Source organism: Trachinotus anak, unplaced genomic scaffold (genome assembly GCF_046630095.1).
Source record: "Trachinotus anak isolate AG129_WGS33_773 ecotype Australia unplaced genomic scaffold, CSIRO_AGI_Tana_v1 ptg000005l, whole genome shotgun sequence".
NCBI lineage: Eukaryota > Metazoa > Chordata > Actinopteri > Carangiformes > Carangidae > Trachinotus > Trachinotus anak.
Window position 1 is genome coordinate 7,777,445 of NW_027273856.1, and position 15,989 is coordinate 7,793,433.

Consider the following 15,989-nt stretch of genomic DNA (forward strand, 5'->3'; position numbering starts at 1 on the left):
CTGTAGGTATAATGAACTCTCAGGTTATAAAGTGTAATCAATACCACAGTGATGGTTGATGTTTTCACAGCAGCTCATTGTCTATGTTAAGGACAGGGAGAGTGTACAGGATTCAGCTCGGACGGGAGCAGGATCAGACCGTTTGTTGATCCTAACAAAAGAGCCCATATTCAAAACAAAATAACACTCCTAACAGCACATTACCAGGCAGTGTCACTGTACAGATTTATTTGAGTTTCTGATTAAAGTCACTCATGACCTTGTTGTGTTATCTTTACCACTTGTTATCATGCACCATCCACAGCTTATAATGACTCTTCTCACATTGTAGGAGCTCTGATAATGGATGATGCAGTGCTCTGTTATATCACATTAGGTTTTGTCCCTGTGTTATGAAGTGCTATATCTGCTCATCTGACTGTACATTGTGTATTTACTGTCTAAACACTATTACAAAACAGGAACTGCCCCCCCACTAATGACCTGTACCTGTGTAAATCTGTCATTGACTGTCATTCATATTCCACTTGTGTTTCTGGCTCCCTCTGCTGGTGCATATGAAGGAGGCCTTCTCCAAGTGTCTGCAATAATTTACTAAAAAGGTAAAATTCAGAAATTCTTCTAATGTAATAAAAACCTTGATATTAAATCTTTCTGCATATGTAGAGTAATATACTATCAGCTGATTCAGTTACCACTGTGTTTTATCAGGGCAGTAGTATTGAGGACACTGTGAGGTCATGTTTCATACAATAACTTATATTGTGACATGTTGGTGTCATATAATTATGTTTAGGGATGTGTGGTCATATTGAATTAATAAAATCAATGTAATATTGTAAAATGTACATGAGACTAGCTGCTACATTCACATCTATAATTTCCTTTTATGCAACATTTGCATAAAAATGAAGACATTCAGTCAGTTTGTAAGGCTTGAATAAAATAACAGGAACTATGGCTCAACAGTCACTACATGGTTACCATAGTTACCATAGCTTTGATATGAACTGTAAATCTCATGTTTGAAACACACACACACACACACACACACACACACACACACACACACACACACACACACCCTGAAGGGGGAGATACTGCCCCCCTCTTTCTGGCCGGTTAGAAATTCAAAACACAACCGCCTCGCATGATATCCCGACCTGCACCGCGGCCCACAAAAGCCTCTGACGGTTATTTTAATTTAACATAAAAAATAAATAAAAATCACAGGAGCCATATTATTGAAAACTGACGGCAGGGATCGATCGTGCTGGTCCACAGGCACATTTTGGTACGGGTCAAATATTGCTGCGAACGCGTTTGAATTTCTATTTATTTTTTGTGTGTGTGACGGTGTGAGTGTGTGGATCCGAGGAGCAGAGCGGTTGGCGCCACTTTCAAATCCTCCACTGACACAGAATGAGAGTCCGGCTTCAAATACATTTACACACCAATTAATTTCTCTTCTTCATAATTACTGTGAGACCTGGATTATCTCAGCACCGTGTGTCTGCTGGACGTTTTATCTCCGGAGGGTAAGAAACTCAGTGTTTAAATATTTTATAGATTTTTCACTGTGTGTCAGGTACTTCACTGTTTGATTTTAATTGAGTATTCACGGTGTAGTACTGAGGTTTTGGCGTGTTTTAGTCGTAGGGGAGAGTGGAGTGTTTGCGGTGAGTTTACTGTGTTAAGGCATGAAGCTGTGATGAAGACAGACAGAGACAAAGGCGGATTGTGAAGTGTTCAGACTGTGTTTTAGTGCTGCTGCTCCGGGTAGAAACACAGAGTCAGGCCGCTTTAAGCCGCTTCTCTGTACAGACGAACGGCAGACTAACGTTAACATTTCACCTATTGTTTTATATTTCTGTACAAAGGCTTTGAACAGATACTGAGTAAGTTAAGGCAGCGGACACTCCCCCAGACACAGCCCCCTCCCCACAGACCCCGGCCCACCCCGACCTCCACTCAGTCTCAACACGATCAGAAATTCACCGGTAAAAGGAGCCAGTCTCCATTCAGTCTGAACCGGATCATTCAGGTTCTACCGAGTCCACCAGCCCCTCAGAGGAAACCCGCCGAGTCAGCAGTTCACCATCTGCTGCAGAGTCTGTACCACACACTGATCTATCAGGTATTAATTATTGATCAGATCAGTATCAGTGTGTTCGAGCTGGTTCTCTCTCTCTCCGATCTGGCTCAACAGTAATAAAACAGGTCCTTTCATTAATTAGTTTGAAATGTGTCATTACAAACATGCTACACTCACGTACGCTTTAAATATAACAGCTATTATCGTGTACATTAAACTTAAATATAAAAGCCATAATCATGTACATTAAACTTAAATTTAACAGCTATTATCGTGTACATTAGCTTTAAATATAACAACTATTATCGTGTACATTAAACTTAAATATAAAAGCCATAATCATGTACATTAAACTTAAATTTAACAGCTATTATCGTGTACATTAGCTTTAAATATAACAACTATTATCGTGTACATTAAACTTAAATATAAAAGCCATAATCATGTACATTAAACTTAAATTTAACAGCTATTGTCATGTACATTAGCTTTAAATATAACAGCTATAATGATGTACATTAGCCTTAAATATCACAGCTATAGGCGTGTACATTAGCCCTTAAATATAACGGCTATAATCATGTACATTAGCTTTAAATATGTTCATGATTAAACTTAAATTTAACAGCTATTATTATGTACATTAACCACAAATATAACAGCTATAATCATGTACATTAAACTTACATTTAACAGCTATTATCATGTACATTAGCCTTTAATATAACAGCTATAATTGTGTACATTAGCTTTAAATATAACAGCTATAATGATATACCTTAGGTTTAAATATAACAGCTATTATCATGTCCTTTTGTTTAAAATATATCAGCTATGATTATGTATTTTAGCTTTAAATATAACAGCTATAATCATGTACATTAGCTTTAAATATAACAGCTATAATCTTGTATTTTAGCTTTAAATATAACAGCTATAATTGTGTACATTAGCTTTAAATATAACAGCTACAATCATGTAAATTAGCCCTAGATAAAACAGCTATAATCATATACTTTAGCTTTAAATATAACAGCTAAAATCATGTACATTAGCTTTAAATATAACAGCTAAAATCATGGATATTAGCTGTAAATATAACAGCTATAATCGTGTACATTAGCTGTAAATATAACAACTATAATCATGTATTTTAGCTTTAAATATAACAGCTACAATCGTGTACATTAGCTTTAAATGTAACAGCTATAATCATGTACTTTAGCTTTAAATATAACAGCTATAATCATGAACATTATCCTTAAATATAACAGCTATAATTATGTACATTGGCCCTAAATATAACAGCTATAATCCTATACATTAGCCTTAAATATAACAGCTACAATCATGTAAATCAGCCTTGAATATATCAGCTATAATCATGTACGATAGCTTTACACAGCCGCTGAAAATTTTATATTGGCAGAAGAAATTAACAGCCAATGAAAAGCACATTTTACATCTTAAATCTTGTAGAAACTAATAAGATAAAACATGATAATGAGTAATCTAACCATGTATAGTGTATACAGTGAATCATACAGACTGATCAAATCTTCTGTTTGGATATAGAACAGTCTGAGGATGTGTGTCAGAATGTGTGTTCACATTCTCCCACTAATATTCACTTATAGATAGATAGGTAGAGTTTTTGATTTTCCTTTTTTTTTCTATGAAAACATTCAGTGAGATAAATGCAGAATATCACTTTTTCTCTCTCCTAATTACTGTTGTTTATTAATACATTTACTCATTTGCTTTTATCCAAAGTGACTTACAGGTGAGGGATCATAGATGTCATCAGTGAAAAGTTAGGTCATATTAGTCAGACTGCAGTTTACAGTGACCAATCAGAAAAAATACAAACAAACTCTACAGTAGATTTGTGAGTTTTTTACTGGACATTAGTCTTTTCCAACTGACTGAGCCGTCATTTATTTCACAGCTACATCCCATTATTCAAATCAGCGATAAGGATCCTTAATGAATGAATGAATATATGAGGAGAGATTGTTTTCCTGGATTCAGTCCAACATAACACACAGCCTCTGTACAATCTTCATCAATATGTTTATCCTGTGAAAACCATCATTTCAGAGCCGTTCACCTTTACTTGTCTCCACTGTGCAGATCACAGCTGTAGCTGCTCATAGTTTTCATTGTCAGTGTTTCAGAGCTCAGTGTGTGTTCTCAATTACAATGATAGACAACATTATTAACACATTTCAGCCTGGTGCTGTTTGACATAATAAATACATTTAATACTTTACTTCACCAATTAATTCATTTAAACAGTTGTTGCTAATTAATTTGTGCATTTTAAGCCTGGAGCAGGTTTAATTATTCAGTGTGATTATTATTAATTTACTGCAATAAACAGTTGTTTTTCTACCAAAAACTTTTTGCTTTGTCACTTAAGGAAATCAGAAAAAACTTCTCTTTTTAATTTTGTCTAACCAGACATAAAAGAACTTAAATAAAATAGAGAATAAAATGAAGACAGTGTTGACTCAAATGTTTGGTGACAGTCTGTGATTACAGCTGATTAGTTTTAACCTCAGGTGAACCTCAGTCTGATCATTACACTGTGTCACAGTCGTTTCTACTGCTGTGTGTTCAGGGGCCTCGCTGGTTGTGTTAACTAGTGTTAAACCAAGTCATGCTGGAGGGATCACTCTGTTAACCAGAGTAAACTACAGTTAACTCGTGTTAAACTTTAACTCTCCATTTTGTGTCTGGTGATGATTTTTGTAGTCAGAACTGGAAGCGGAGCCTTGCTCTTTTTTTTTTTTTTTTTTTTTTTTGGTATATGCACTGTTGTCGTGTTGTGTGTCTGTACGCATGCACACACACACAGAGGGGGTGGGCAGGGCCTCGTGTCCTCCTGGTAAAGCAGTGCAGTTTGAGAGCAGCACTTTCAGCACTGTGAGGGCCAGCCTCCTTCCCGCCAACTCCCGTCTCATGACCAAATGACATGAGAAAACCCAGGAGAGAGAGACGGACATGAGTCCAGGCATCACAGTGATTAAGTCCATGTTTGTGCAGTGATGCCCTGTGTCCACCTGTGTGTGTGTCCGCCGCAGCCTCTCTGTGTGAGGGATAAAAGTGGGCCTGTTGCTGTCTCCTCTCTCACGTCTTTGCTGTGGTTTCTGGTTTTTATTCTGCAGACTTCTTGTGCTCTGTGTGTGGGAGCGCAGAGGGCTTCCTCTCACAGCCACACTTTCTCCACTTTATTTCCCTCCCTCTCCTCCCTCCCCGTCTCCTCAGTCTCTTTCTTTCAGTCTGACAGCCGAGCAGCTTGGCAGCCTTACAGCCCTGTGCTCGGCGCAGCGCAGCAGCCCCCTCGCCTTCCACTAATTTATTTTTAACTCTATAACGGTAGCTCTGATAGACCCCTCCTTTCACACCTGTCTCACACACACCCGTGGGGGCGACCTGAATTTTTTTCAGATTTTTCGGTGTCCCCTAAAATGTTGATTTGTATTGTAGAAAGTGATGGCCGGGGAAAAAGGCTGCAGCCTGTAGGTTTTTATGCCTACTGAGCCTCCTCAGTGTGTCAGTGTGCGTAGCTGGGGCTCCAGCGAGGCAGAGGCAGCACTGACGACGGCTGGGACACACACACTCACATAGCTAGGAGGTGAAGATGTGAAGGGCCAGGAAGGATGGATGAGGGGGGGGGTTCTCAGTTTTTTGGGGGGGGGGGCAATTTTTGGGACTGGGACTAGAACCCCCAACCCAAACCCCTGGCACCCCTGACACCCCCCCTCTTACTAGGACCAGAAGCAGGAGCAACAGAAACCCCCATCAGGCCTTTTTCTGCTCGCTCCCTGTCACTGTAGTTGTCTGGGTGTATTCCCACTGATGCGTGTGTGTGTGTGTGTGTCTGTGTGTTGGTGTGTGTGTGTTGTAGTGACGGTTTTAGACCTGCCGTTTTTCTTGTTTTCCTTTTTATTTGAATATCTTTGTCCTCCTGAGCCTGAATGCAGCGTGTGTGTGTGTCCGTGTGTGTCTATGTGAGTGTGTGTCTGTGTGTGTGTTTATTTTATTTTTGAGGACTAGTTTTAACTCAGGACTAGTTAGAGTCTGGGTCGTGACTCTGGCCTTTTGGTGAGAGCATCCACACAAAGTGAGGGGACTAGTGGTCAGATAACTACCCGTGTAGGTAGTTAGTGAGTAGTTGGGGCTGGTTAGTGGCTGCGTGTCCTGGTTTGTGGTCTCTGCAGCAGACGGTAAGTGACTCTTTTTTCTCTGCAGTGTTAAAATGGCCTCTGTAGTGAATGGAGAACAGCAGGCCACAGAGGAGGCTCCTCTCTCTCTTCCTCTTTCCCTCCACCACAGTTTCAGCTGTGCTGTCGTTCCTTCTCTCCCCCTCCTCTCTCTCTGTTTTGTGTTGTTTTTCTGTGAATGAGACTGGAGGTTTGGGTCTGAATCTAACGCTGGTCTGTCACTGCTCTCCCTGTGATGTGACCTCACCGTCCGTCGCTCTGTCTCCGACTGTGGTCGACATCATTTGTCCACCTCACCTTTAAATTCCTCATCTGAATTTTTAGAGTGAAATTTTCTTTTGCATGTGATGTATATGAATATGTAATGATTAAATCCAGCTGTTCTGACAGTAAAATCTGATGAGGTGTAGTTCTGACATCACATGACTCCAACTTCACTTTACACACAAAGTGACACCACAGCTGTTGGTCTGTAGCGGCACAGTATATATACTGTGTACTGTGTTTGTTGTGTATATATATATTTGTATACTGTGTACTGTATATAAGTGTGTGTGAGTGTGTATACTGGGAAAACAATAGTCATGTGATTGATTAGTCAATTGACAAAACTGATCATGAACAAATAAGATGATTAAGAAAAACAGAATAATTTTTTTGTCACTGTATCTGAATTGACAAATATCTGAAGACTTCACAACAAGCATTTTCCATCATTTTCTGACATTTTAAAGCCAATATATTAATTAATCAGAATGAGACAATTAATAATGAAAAAAATCAGCTGATAATAAAATAATAAATAAATAAAAAAATTTAGCTCACAGACTGCTGTTAGAGATTATCCATAGTTTAGTTTAGTTTTTGTTTTTTTGCTTAATTTTTGATTTGATTGATCAGAAAATAAATCACCAACAGTTATGATAATAAATGTGTTCCTTTATCTAGTAAGAAATATCAAACTGATCTGTGGTTTCATCATCTGATATTAAAAAAACAGGTTCAAAGCTGTACTATAGTTTTCAGTTTGTGGTAGAGATGAAACTGAATATAAAAATAAACCATCCTGTCTCTCCCCCCTTACATCTGATGTTTAATTATAGAAGCTTGGTTTATGATGATACTGGATTTTATTGAATGAGGTGATTTGTCAGATATTTAATTACAATAATTACAAAATAAACAGGCTTAGTCTCTGGTTATTTATTCAACTGATTTTCCCAAAAATCTCCTACATCTTAATTTAAAAAAAAAAAAAAAAAAAAAGATGAATGAATTAATTAATTACCCTGACAGAAGATTTTTGACAGAGATTTTGACCCTTATCACTCCCTCTACTTTGTAATTATTCATGTTGTTTGTGACATGGTTCCTGTTTAACCGCCTTTATTGTGTTTCTTATTTTCTTTGTCATGGTGCTTGTTAGAACCTCCAAGTTTTTTTCATGTCATCTGTTTCATGGTTCCTGTTAGAACCTCTTCCATCTTATTTCATGTCATTTGTGACATGGTTCCTGTTAAAACCCCCTCCATCTTATTTCATGTCATTTGTGACATGGTTCCTATTAGGACCTCCATCTTGTTTCATGTCATCCATGACATGGTTCCTGCTAGAACCTCCTTCATATTATTTCATGTCATTTGTGACATGGTTCCTGTTAGAACCACCTCCATCTTGATTCATGCCATCCGTGTCATGGTTCCTGTTAGAACCTCCTCCATGTTGTTTGGTTCTCATCAGAACAGAGCAATTCTTCTTTTTGGTGTTAATGTGGCTGCTTCTTGTGCTTTGTAAATGCTGATCATTTGTATCGAGTTTGATTCCAGAGGTTTTGTATCTCTGATCTGACTTAAGAGATTTAGAGTTACTGACTGCTTATAGACGAGGTCAGAAACATTACACACTGTTTACTGATCCACACACACACACACACCTGCTGTCGCCTCATTAAGTTAATGACTGTTGGTAGCTGTCTGTGTTCAGAGAGAGAGAGAGTGTGTGTGTGTGTGTGTGTGTGTGTGTGTGTGTGTGTGTGTGTGTTTTTATTGATACATTTTAATGATCTGTCACAGGCAGGTCAGGATGATCCTTCAGTCTGGATCCTTCTCTTCTTCTCTGACACACAAGGGACTCAGGTCCATCTCACCTGTAGATTCAGGACTGAGGCGACAGCAGGTGTGTGTGTGTGTGTGTGTGTGTGTGTGTGTGTGTGTGTGTGTGTGTGTGTGTGTGTGGATAAGTGTGTAATGTTTCTGATTGCGGCCTCAGTCTGGATCACTAACCCATCTTCTCCTCTTCCAGGGTTTGTTGTGGACCCTCCTCAGACCTGGAGGTAAGATGCTGCTCAGCTCATCTCTTTACCTGCTGCTACAGACTCCACCTGGTCTCACATCATTATATTATTACAGTTTGTTTTTGAAAACAGCTCAGTCGTGTTTCTTCTTCACCTCCACTCCTTCCTCTTTTCTTCCTCCATTTTGTCTTCTTCAGCCATTTTGTTTGTTTCCTGTAGAAACATCACAGAAGAAGAACGGACCAGCGCCACAATCATCAGATCTGCATGAGGCTAAAGTTAAATTATACACACGTGTCATATGAACATGTTAAGATAAGTTCTTTGTAATTTATGTAGATTAGTAATAATATTCAAATGAAGATAAAGGAGAATATAATCTGTCTGCATTGGGTCTCTGACTGAGGCAGTCAGTCTGATGGACTCCTGGTCTATGGACTCGTGGTCCAGGGGGCGCTCTAGCAGCACATCATGTTTTGCAGGCTTATAAATCACTCCAAATCATTATGTGCTGCTACTGTGAGCTCTGGGATTCCCAGCAATACACTGTGTGTGTCTGTCTCTGTGTGTGTCAGGCTGTAGCAGCACATCATTACTGGTATTTGTCGTCTCTGAGTTGCCAGTATGAAATGTGCTGCTCCTGTCAGACATACTCTCCTCTTCATCATCATCTTCCTCCTCCTCATGTTTCTTATAACTGATCAAGATGTTTCTACAGAATGATTAAACATGACCATTTCAATAAAATATTAATATAAAGAAAATGTGTTTTCTTCATCTTTATACTGAACTGAGTCAGAGACAGGAGGTCGTGACCTGCAGCCTGAGCCCCTCTCAGGATCATTGTACCTTTAATCTCAAACAGTTTCCTTCATTAAGAAGAACAGATTAAATTGTGACTGAGCATCAGTGAGGAAGACTATCATGGACCAGTGGGGAAGAGGAGAATAGATTTAAAATGAGGATCAAATGTGATGGAGTGGATGGTGGTTCTGGTCTCCAGTAGAATCAGGTAGAGAACACACAAATCATCAGCAGTTTTTATTAAAAATAATGATTTAGCAACAAGAGGGAGTGCCTGACTGAACTACAGAGGTTCACTGCAACAACACTGAGTGACTATACCACACAAACCTATACACACCTGACCTGTACCACACACACACACCTGTACACACTTCTAATGTCACACCACTGTCATTATTACAGACACTGATCAAACTTCAGTTGACAACCTGTTTGTGTTACAGTTGTGTTGTTGTGTATTCATACAGATTAAGAGTAACATGTTCTCTCTAGCTTTACCAGAGCTCTCAACCACCTCTCAGGTTCTTCCTCAGATGATGGGATTAACACAAGCATCATGAAGCTTTATAGAATTTAATTATTTACCACAAGTTTAACTTTTCACCTTGTGGTTCTGAATACTGAGTACTACATCTTCTTCATCATCATCATCAGTGTGATGCAGGTCAGTGAGTGTACCAGCAGCTGCCTGACCTCAGCCTGGACACACTCAGATACATCATGCTGTAAACACAACAACCAGACACAGACAAAACAACACACCACTGTATATATGAGTTATTGCTGTCAGACCTCAGAACAGTGATGTAATATCTGACATCACACTGATAATGTCACAACATTATGTTTACTAAATAATTGTTCAGATCATTGTCTTTGATCTGAGATGACAATAGGCTCATTAAAGACTAATCTCAGGTCAGATGACAGGTTGTTCTTAAAGGAACAGTCTCAGTCAGGACGTGGTCTCGTAGGGAAACAGGAAACACCTGTACAGGTCTGAACCAGCAGTTCATCTGTCTGACTCCTGAGGTCACACACAGGCTGTTTCCCCTTGCTTCCAGTCTTTATGCTAAGCTAGGCTAATGTCCTATGTACTCTAAGCACAGACACAAGATCACTGATCTAAAACAGAGAAACAGAATTTACCAAAACTTAAGAAAATACTTGACTTTAATTAATTTAAACATAAAAGAGGAAAAACTCAAAGTCCTCTTCTGAGCTTCGTCTTCATCACCACCTCCATTACAACTGGGCGATCTTCACTGTCTGACATGAAAGCTCTGAAATAAGCTAGTAAGTGAACTTTAAATAATGAGTTCCCTAATTAGGACTTAAAGCTAGAGAATTGGTTTTCACATGTTTCTGCCACTTTGATAATAAAACATGTTTATCTTAAGAAAATGATGATGATGTTGATTCTTCTTCAGACCGCAGGAGCAGGTGAATGACCCCCTGGTGACCTTTTAACCTCTAACACAGTTCAGCTGAGAGGAGGAAGACTTAAGACAGTTCACACTGAACTAATCAGGACCCGGGGCGGCCCGATGGCGGAGTGTTTAGGGCGCGTACCACATGAGGGGATGCTCTCAGCAGGCGAGCGCCGGTTCGAATCCCGACCGGCCCGACTCCTTCCTGCGTGTCATTCCCCCTCTCTCTCTGCCCCTTTCCTGTCACTCTCTACTGTCCTGTCAAAAATGTCCTGGGCAAAAAATGCCCAAAAAAATATCTTAAAAAAAAAAAACTAATCAGGACCTAACTACTGTTAACCTCTGAACATCTGATGAAATGTGTTGAGACAAAAATAACACAAATAAAACAAAAAACACAGGAAGTGTGATCAGCACTGCTGAAAGAGTTTTCCTACAAAATAAAACTCAGTGAGGACAAAATGAAACATCTGAAATAAAAACATCTGTAACAGAATGAGTCCTGCAACATTCAGCACTGTTATATTTTCAGCATCATTAGTCTGTGTTATTACAACTTGTTTGTATAGTTGTGTCCATGTGAAGCTGATGAGGTGAGAGGTGAAAGGTCAGCGGGAGAGCAGAGGAAGGTCACTGGGATTCATGATGAGGCTGGAGTCCAGGTTCAGGTTATCTAAAGAGACACAAAACATTTATTACTGTCAACAAAGACTACAACCAGCAGTGTGTCAGTCCGTCTCTAAACTCTGTCTGCGGCTCTCAGCTCCAAGCTCATTGGTTCCTACTGAGGATGTAAACCTGTAAAAAAGGCACTACAGTTTCTAACACACGTCACTCAATCAGCAGGAAACAGTGACTTTGTTGGGGACTACTATCAGTGGCGGATAAATCCACACTTGGTGCTGTGAAGCTGGTGATGTTCAGGTGTTTAGATGCTCAGGTGTTCAGATGATCAGGTGTTTAGATGTTCGGGTGTTTAGGTGTTCAGATGTTCAAGGACTCACCTTGATCAAAGTTATTGAGTTTCTTTGAGTTGGATCCTTCACCAAGTCCCTCAATGTCCACAAGATCACTGTTAACATCTGAGTCATTCAGAGCACTGAGGGTCACATCTACACACACACACACACATATTAAAATTTGTTAAGGTCTGTGAACATTGTTTATAAAATTACAAATATGAGTTCAGTTAAAATGATAGAGAAACGAGGATGTAGATGGTGTAGGGGTGTAGACGGTGCAGAGGGTGCAGGGTAACTCTAACCCAGCAACTGTGGAGAGAACTAACGTTAACGTGTGGTTCAGTCTTTGTTGTGATCTCTTTAAATTACACCAACATGGCTGATGATGAACAGTAACAAGAACCAGGTGATGGTTCTGGGTGTGTCCTTCAGTTCAATCTGAAACAGACAGACTGAACTGTCATCTGAACTGTGGTTCAGGTTCAGGTTCAGGTTCAGGTCACTGAGAGCCATCTGTTCAAAACAATGATGGTGAAGTCTGGGACTCAACAATTTTCCGTTAAAGAACCGTTAAAGTACCAGATCAATAAGAGAACCGTTAAAGTACTGGATCAATCACCAGAACCAATGAAAGTAGTAGTACCATTAAAATCTGAATGACACCCATCCCTAGTTGTGAGGTGTCAAACACAGTCAGGTTCAGTTTTCATTCTTCTGTCGTTGCCTCATTTTGTCTCTTAAATGAACTATAGAATGAACTAAGTGATGTGTCAGTCAGCTGACATGGAAACGATTTGTTTCCCTCTGTTAATATCTCAGCTTGTGCTGCACAGGAAGTCAGACTGACCTGGTGACTCTTTATTTTCTTAGTTAATCATCAGGTTACTTTATCAATGTGGCAAAATAAAAGTTTGGAAAATGTTGTGTGGAGTGTACGTACATGATGAGAAGAGCTCAGGGAAGTGTCCGGCCCCGGGGCCCCTAGCTTTCAGGAAATGTGGCCCGCAAACAATATAGTTGAATAACCCTGGTGCAGAGGGTGTAGGGGGTGTATAGGGTTTAGGAGGTGGTTTGATGCTGGACTCACCTGCAGTCTTCTGTTTTTTCAGGGGGGGCTTGTTGGAGGGGGGACCCTGTAGTCCTGAAGGCATGACAACCTGAGCTGTGGGCACAGAGATGATGGTTGGAGTCCCCTGTGTTGCCATGGAAACGGTAACCGTGGCTTTCTTTGCGACTTTCTTGGGTCCGTCAGAGGTGGCGGGCGGAGCCACGTCCTCGTACAGCTTCCTCTTCACTGTGCTCTTCGTCTGACCACTGGAGGGAAGATGGGAACTGAACTGACGTTAGTTATTTGTACAGGTGAACAGGAGAGGTCATACAGGTGAACAGGTGAGGTCATACAGGTGAACAGGAAAGGTCATACAGGTGAACAGGTGAGGTCATACAGGTGAACAGGTGAGGTCATACAGGTGAACGGGGTCCTGAGTCAGTCAGTGCACACACTCACAGACACACAAAGGGACCTGGTCTTATCTGAGTCCAGCACCACTCCCTCAGATCCTGAATCTACCTTTACTGTCTCTGACTGTACCTGGACGACTGTTGATCCTTGTTCAATAACAGGAAACCAACAGAGTACCTGATGAACCAGCCAACAATCAGCGTGGACACCGATGAGCCCACTGAGGTGTTTGACTGTTACACTGAAATAATCTGTTCATGGAGGTTTAACAAGAAAACATGAACCTTCAGGAGATGACAGACAGGTTCTCTGATCTGAGTCTGGCTTTCAACAAGACCAGGTCCAACACATCCACCTGAAATACTCAACGGAGCAGGAGACGTCCTGCTAAGACCCAGGTCTGTGGACAAGATGCTCCTCTCTCCTGCAGTCAGGCAGCGGTTCAGTCAGTCTACAGCCTCGGTACTGTGGCCCTGTGTTGTCCTGACCCATCCCTTAGTTATGCTGCTATAGAGCTAGACTGCTGGGGGATTCCCATGATTCACTGGGCGCTCTCTCCCTATTTCTGTCTCTCTCCCCCTCTCTCTCTCGATGACCTCATGCCATTAACTTTGTTTCCTTTTCTCTCCCGTAGTTTGTGCTTCTCCTCTCTCTCCCTCTCTCTGTCCTCATTCTGCAGGTCTCTCTGCCTCGGGAGCAGATGGATCCAGATCCACCACTACTCATCTTTACTATTAACCACTGTTACCTGTCATCATTATTATTGATAACACCATTACCGACACAGCTGTTCCTGGTCTCTCTCTCTCTCTCTCTCTCTTCTCTCCCCTCTCCTCCCCCTCCCCCTCTTTCTATCTTCTCCTAAACCCAACCGGTCGAGGCAGACGGCCGCCCACCCTGAGCCCGGTTCTGTTGGAGGTTTCTTCCTGTTAAAAGGGAGTTTTTCCTCCCCCCTGTCGCCAAGCGCTTGCTCTTTGTGGGAACTGTTGGGTTTTTCTCTGTAACAAAGTAAGGTCTTGACCTTACCCTGTAAAGTGCCTTGAGATAATGTATATTATGATTTGGCGCTATACAAATAAAATTGAATTGAATTGAATTGGTCCCATTTGACTCAGAGCTGGTTTAACGCTGGTTTAACACTGGTTTAAAGCTGGTTCCCTTTTTACCCTCTCAGTTTGACAGTTATCCTTTATTTACAATCTTGTGATTTTACCGTTGAAATTCTTGTTGAATTCCTGTGATCTGCTCTCATTGGACCATCCTGTATAAGTAAGAACTGAACCAACCAATGAACTGTGACGACATGTTGAGTATTTGCTGATCCTCTGGATCCTGGTGATGCTGGAGACTGGGTCAGCTGTAGCTGCCTGTCTGTGTGTGTGTGTGTGTGTGTGTGTGTGTGTTAGTTACCCTGCAGGACTGGAGTCTGCCACTGGATGAAGCTGCATGGTGAGCTCCCCTAGTTTAGTGAAGGCGGCTCCAGCAGCAGAGAAGATCTCTCCAACCTGTAACAGTGAGAGGGAGGGGCAGAGAGTGAGAGGGAGGGGCAGAGAGAAAGAGAGGGGGGGGGGGGGGGCATGACATAGTATGAGACTCCCCACTTGACCTAAAGTATGTAGACACCTTAACAGTCATGTGACAGTCATTGACATGCGGCTGTAACAGGCACAGGAGCATCAGTGAGGTCGAGCACTGATGCTGGGTCATGAGGAACCAGGACCAACATCTGGACAGCTGTGTCCACACGCTTTTATATCGGATGTAAAAGCTATGACTGAAGAACTGATCAGGGCGGGTTTTTAATGCATCGACATCACTATTAATCGACATCACGCGGCCGGCGGAAGGTTCGGTTGCTCAGTAACGTGTGTCATGTGGAGCTCGTGTTCTCCTGACTCCACCTCTCAGCTCTCGCGAGCAGGAGCGGGAAGCTCTGAGGAGCTCGAGCCGCAGAGCAGGAGGCTGCTGAGCGCGGGAAATGTGGCCAGCCCTCACCTGAGGCCTCCACAGCCGGAGAACTTACTTTGGTGGAGGCTGAGGTCATTGCGCTGCTGACATAGACCGTTTATGGTCTGTGAGCGGGAACAGTGGTGCCTTCAATGGACACAGCGGCTGCTAAGAGGCTAACAGTGAAGCTAAGTCGCATCGGGAGCTCCTCCCGCCGTCGAGCAGCTGGAACCCGGCTCTTCCTCCGCCTCTAGTGTCGGTGTGTGGAGAAGAGCAGCGTGTGAACACACCGGAGCATAATGGAGGAAACGTTTCATCCGCCACTGATCACATCACCGGAGACAACAGGCCAGTGCCGCCCCTGAACACAACAACAGGCTGCTGCCGCTGCTGCCTTCAAAGTCTCCTCGGAATCACTAACTCTCTTCACTGTGCCGTGTTCATTCACGTACACGTTACTATAGACCTGGGTTTCCTCTTTAAATATATATTGAAAACATCTGTGGAATTTATACATGTGTAAGAAGATAAGAGGAAACCCAGAGACAGTTAATGAAATCATTACAACACAAATTAATTAAGCTGTAATGTAGGGGGGCGTTAGCACTCAGTAGAAGTAATTTAATGTTTATGGTGGAGGTAAATATGAACATTCAAGTCATTTAAATCAGCAATATTAAAGGTTTTTAACGTGTTTGATTGAAAACTTGGGGTCTTTGAACTCAGCACGTAGCACAGCGGCATCTGGTGGTCTGAAGGAGTTA

At 41.5% G+C, this 15,989-nt stretch overlaps 1 protein-coding gene and 1 long non-coding RNA gene across 5 annotated transcripts; one reads left to right on the forward strand and one right to left on the reverse strand.

The window, feature by feature from the left end:
- The first annotated feature begins 1,027 nt into the window (after positions 1-1,027).
- On the forward strand, positions 1,028-9,908 carry LOC139621533 (uncharacterized). Its single transcript, XR_011691014.1, has 3 exons — positions 1,028-1,538; positions 8,626-8,656; positions 8,837-9,908. It is a non-coding gene; the product is annotated as an uncharacterized lncRNA (long non-coding RNA).
- On the reverse strand, positions 9,646-15,614 carry LOC139621531 (BPTF-associated chromatin complex component 1-like). Of its 4 annotated transcripts, none has more exons than XM_071478128.1 (5): positions 15,302-15,614; positions 14,689-14,783; positions 12,904-13,130; positions 11,859-11,966; positions 9,646-11,527 (listed from the first exon to the last, which is right to left on the reverse strand). In XM_071478128.1, the coding sequence occupies exons 1-5, from the start codon at positions 15,320-15,322 to the stop codon at positions 11,463-11,465; spliced, it is 516 nt and encodes a 171-aa protein (XP_071334229.1). In that variant the 5' UTR covers positions 15,323-15,614; the 3' UTR covers positions 9,646-11,462. The 4 variants fall into 4 exon arrangements, with proteins under 4 accessions (XP_071334229.1, XP_071334228.1, XP_071334232.1 ...); XM_071478127.1 differs by having other exon boundaries at positions 12,904-13,148; XM_071478131.1 differs by having other exon boundaries at positions 15,274-15,614.
- Positions 15,615-15,989: the final 375 nt, after the last annotated feature.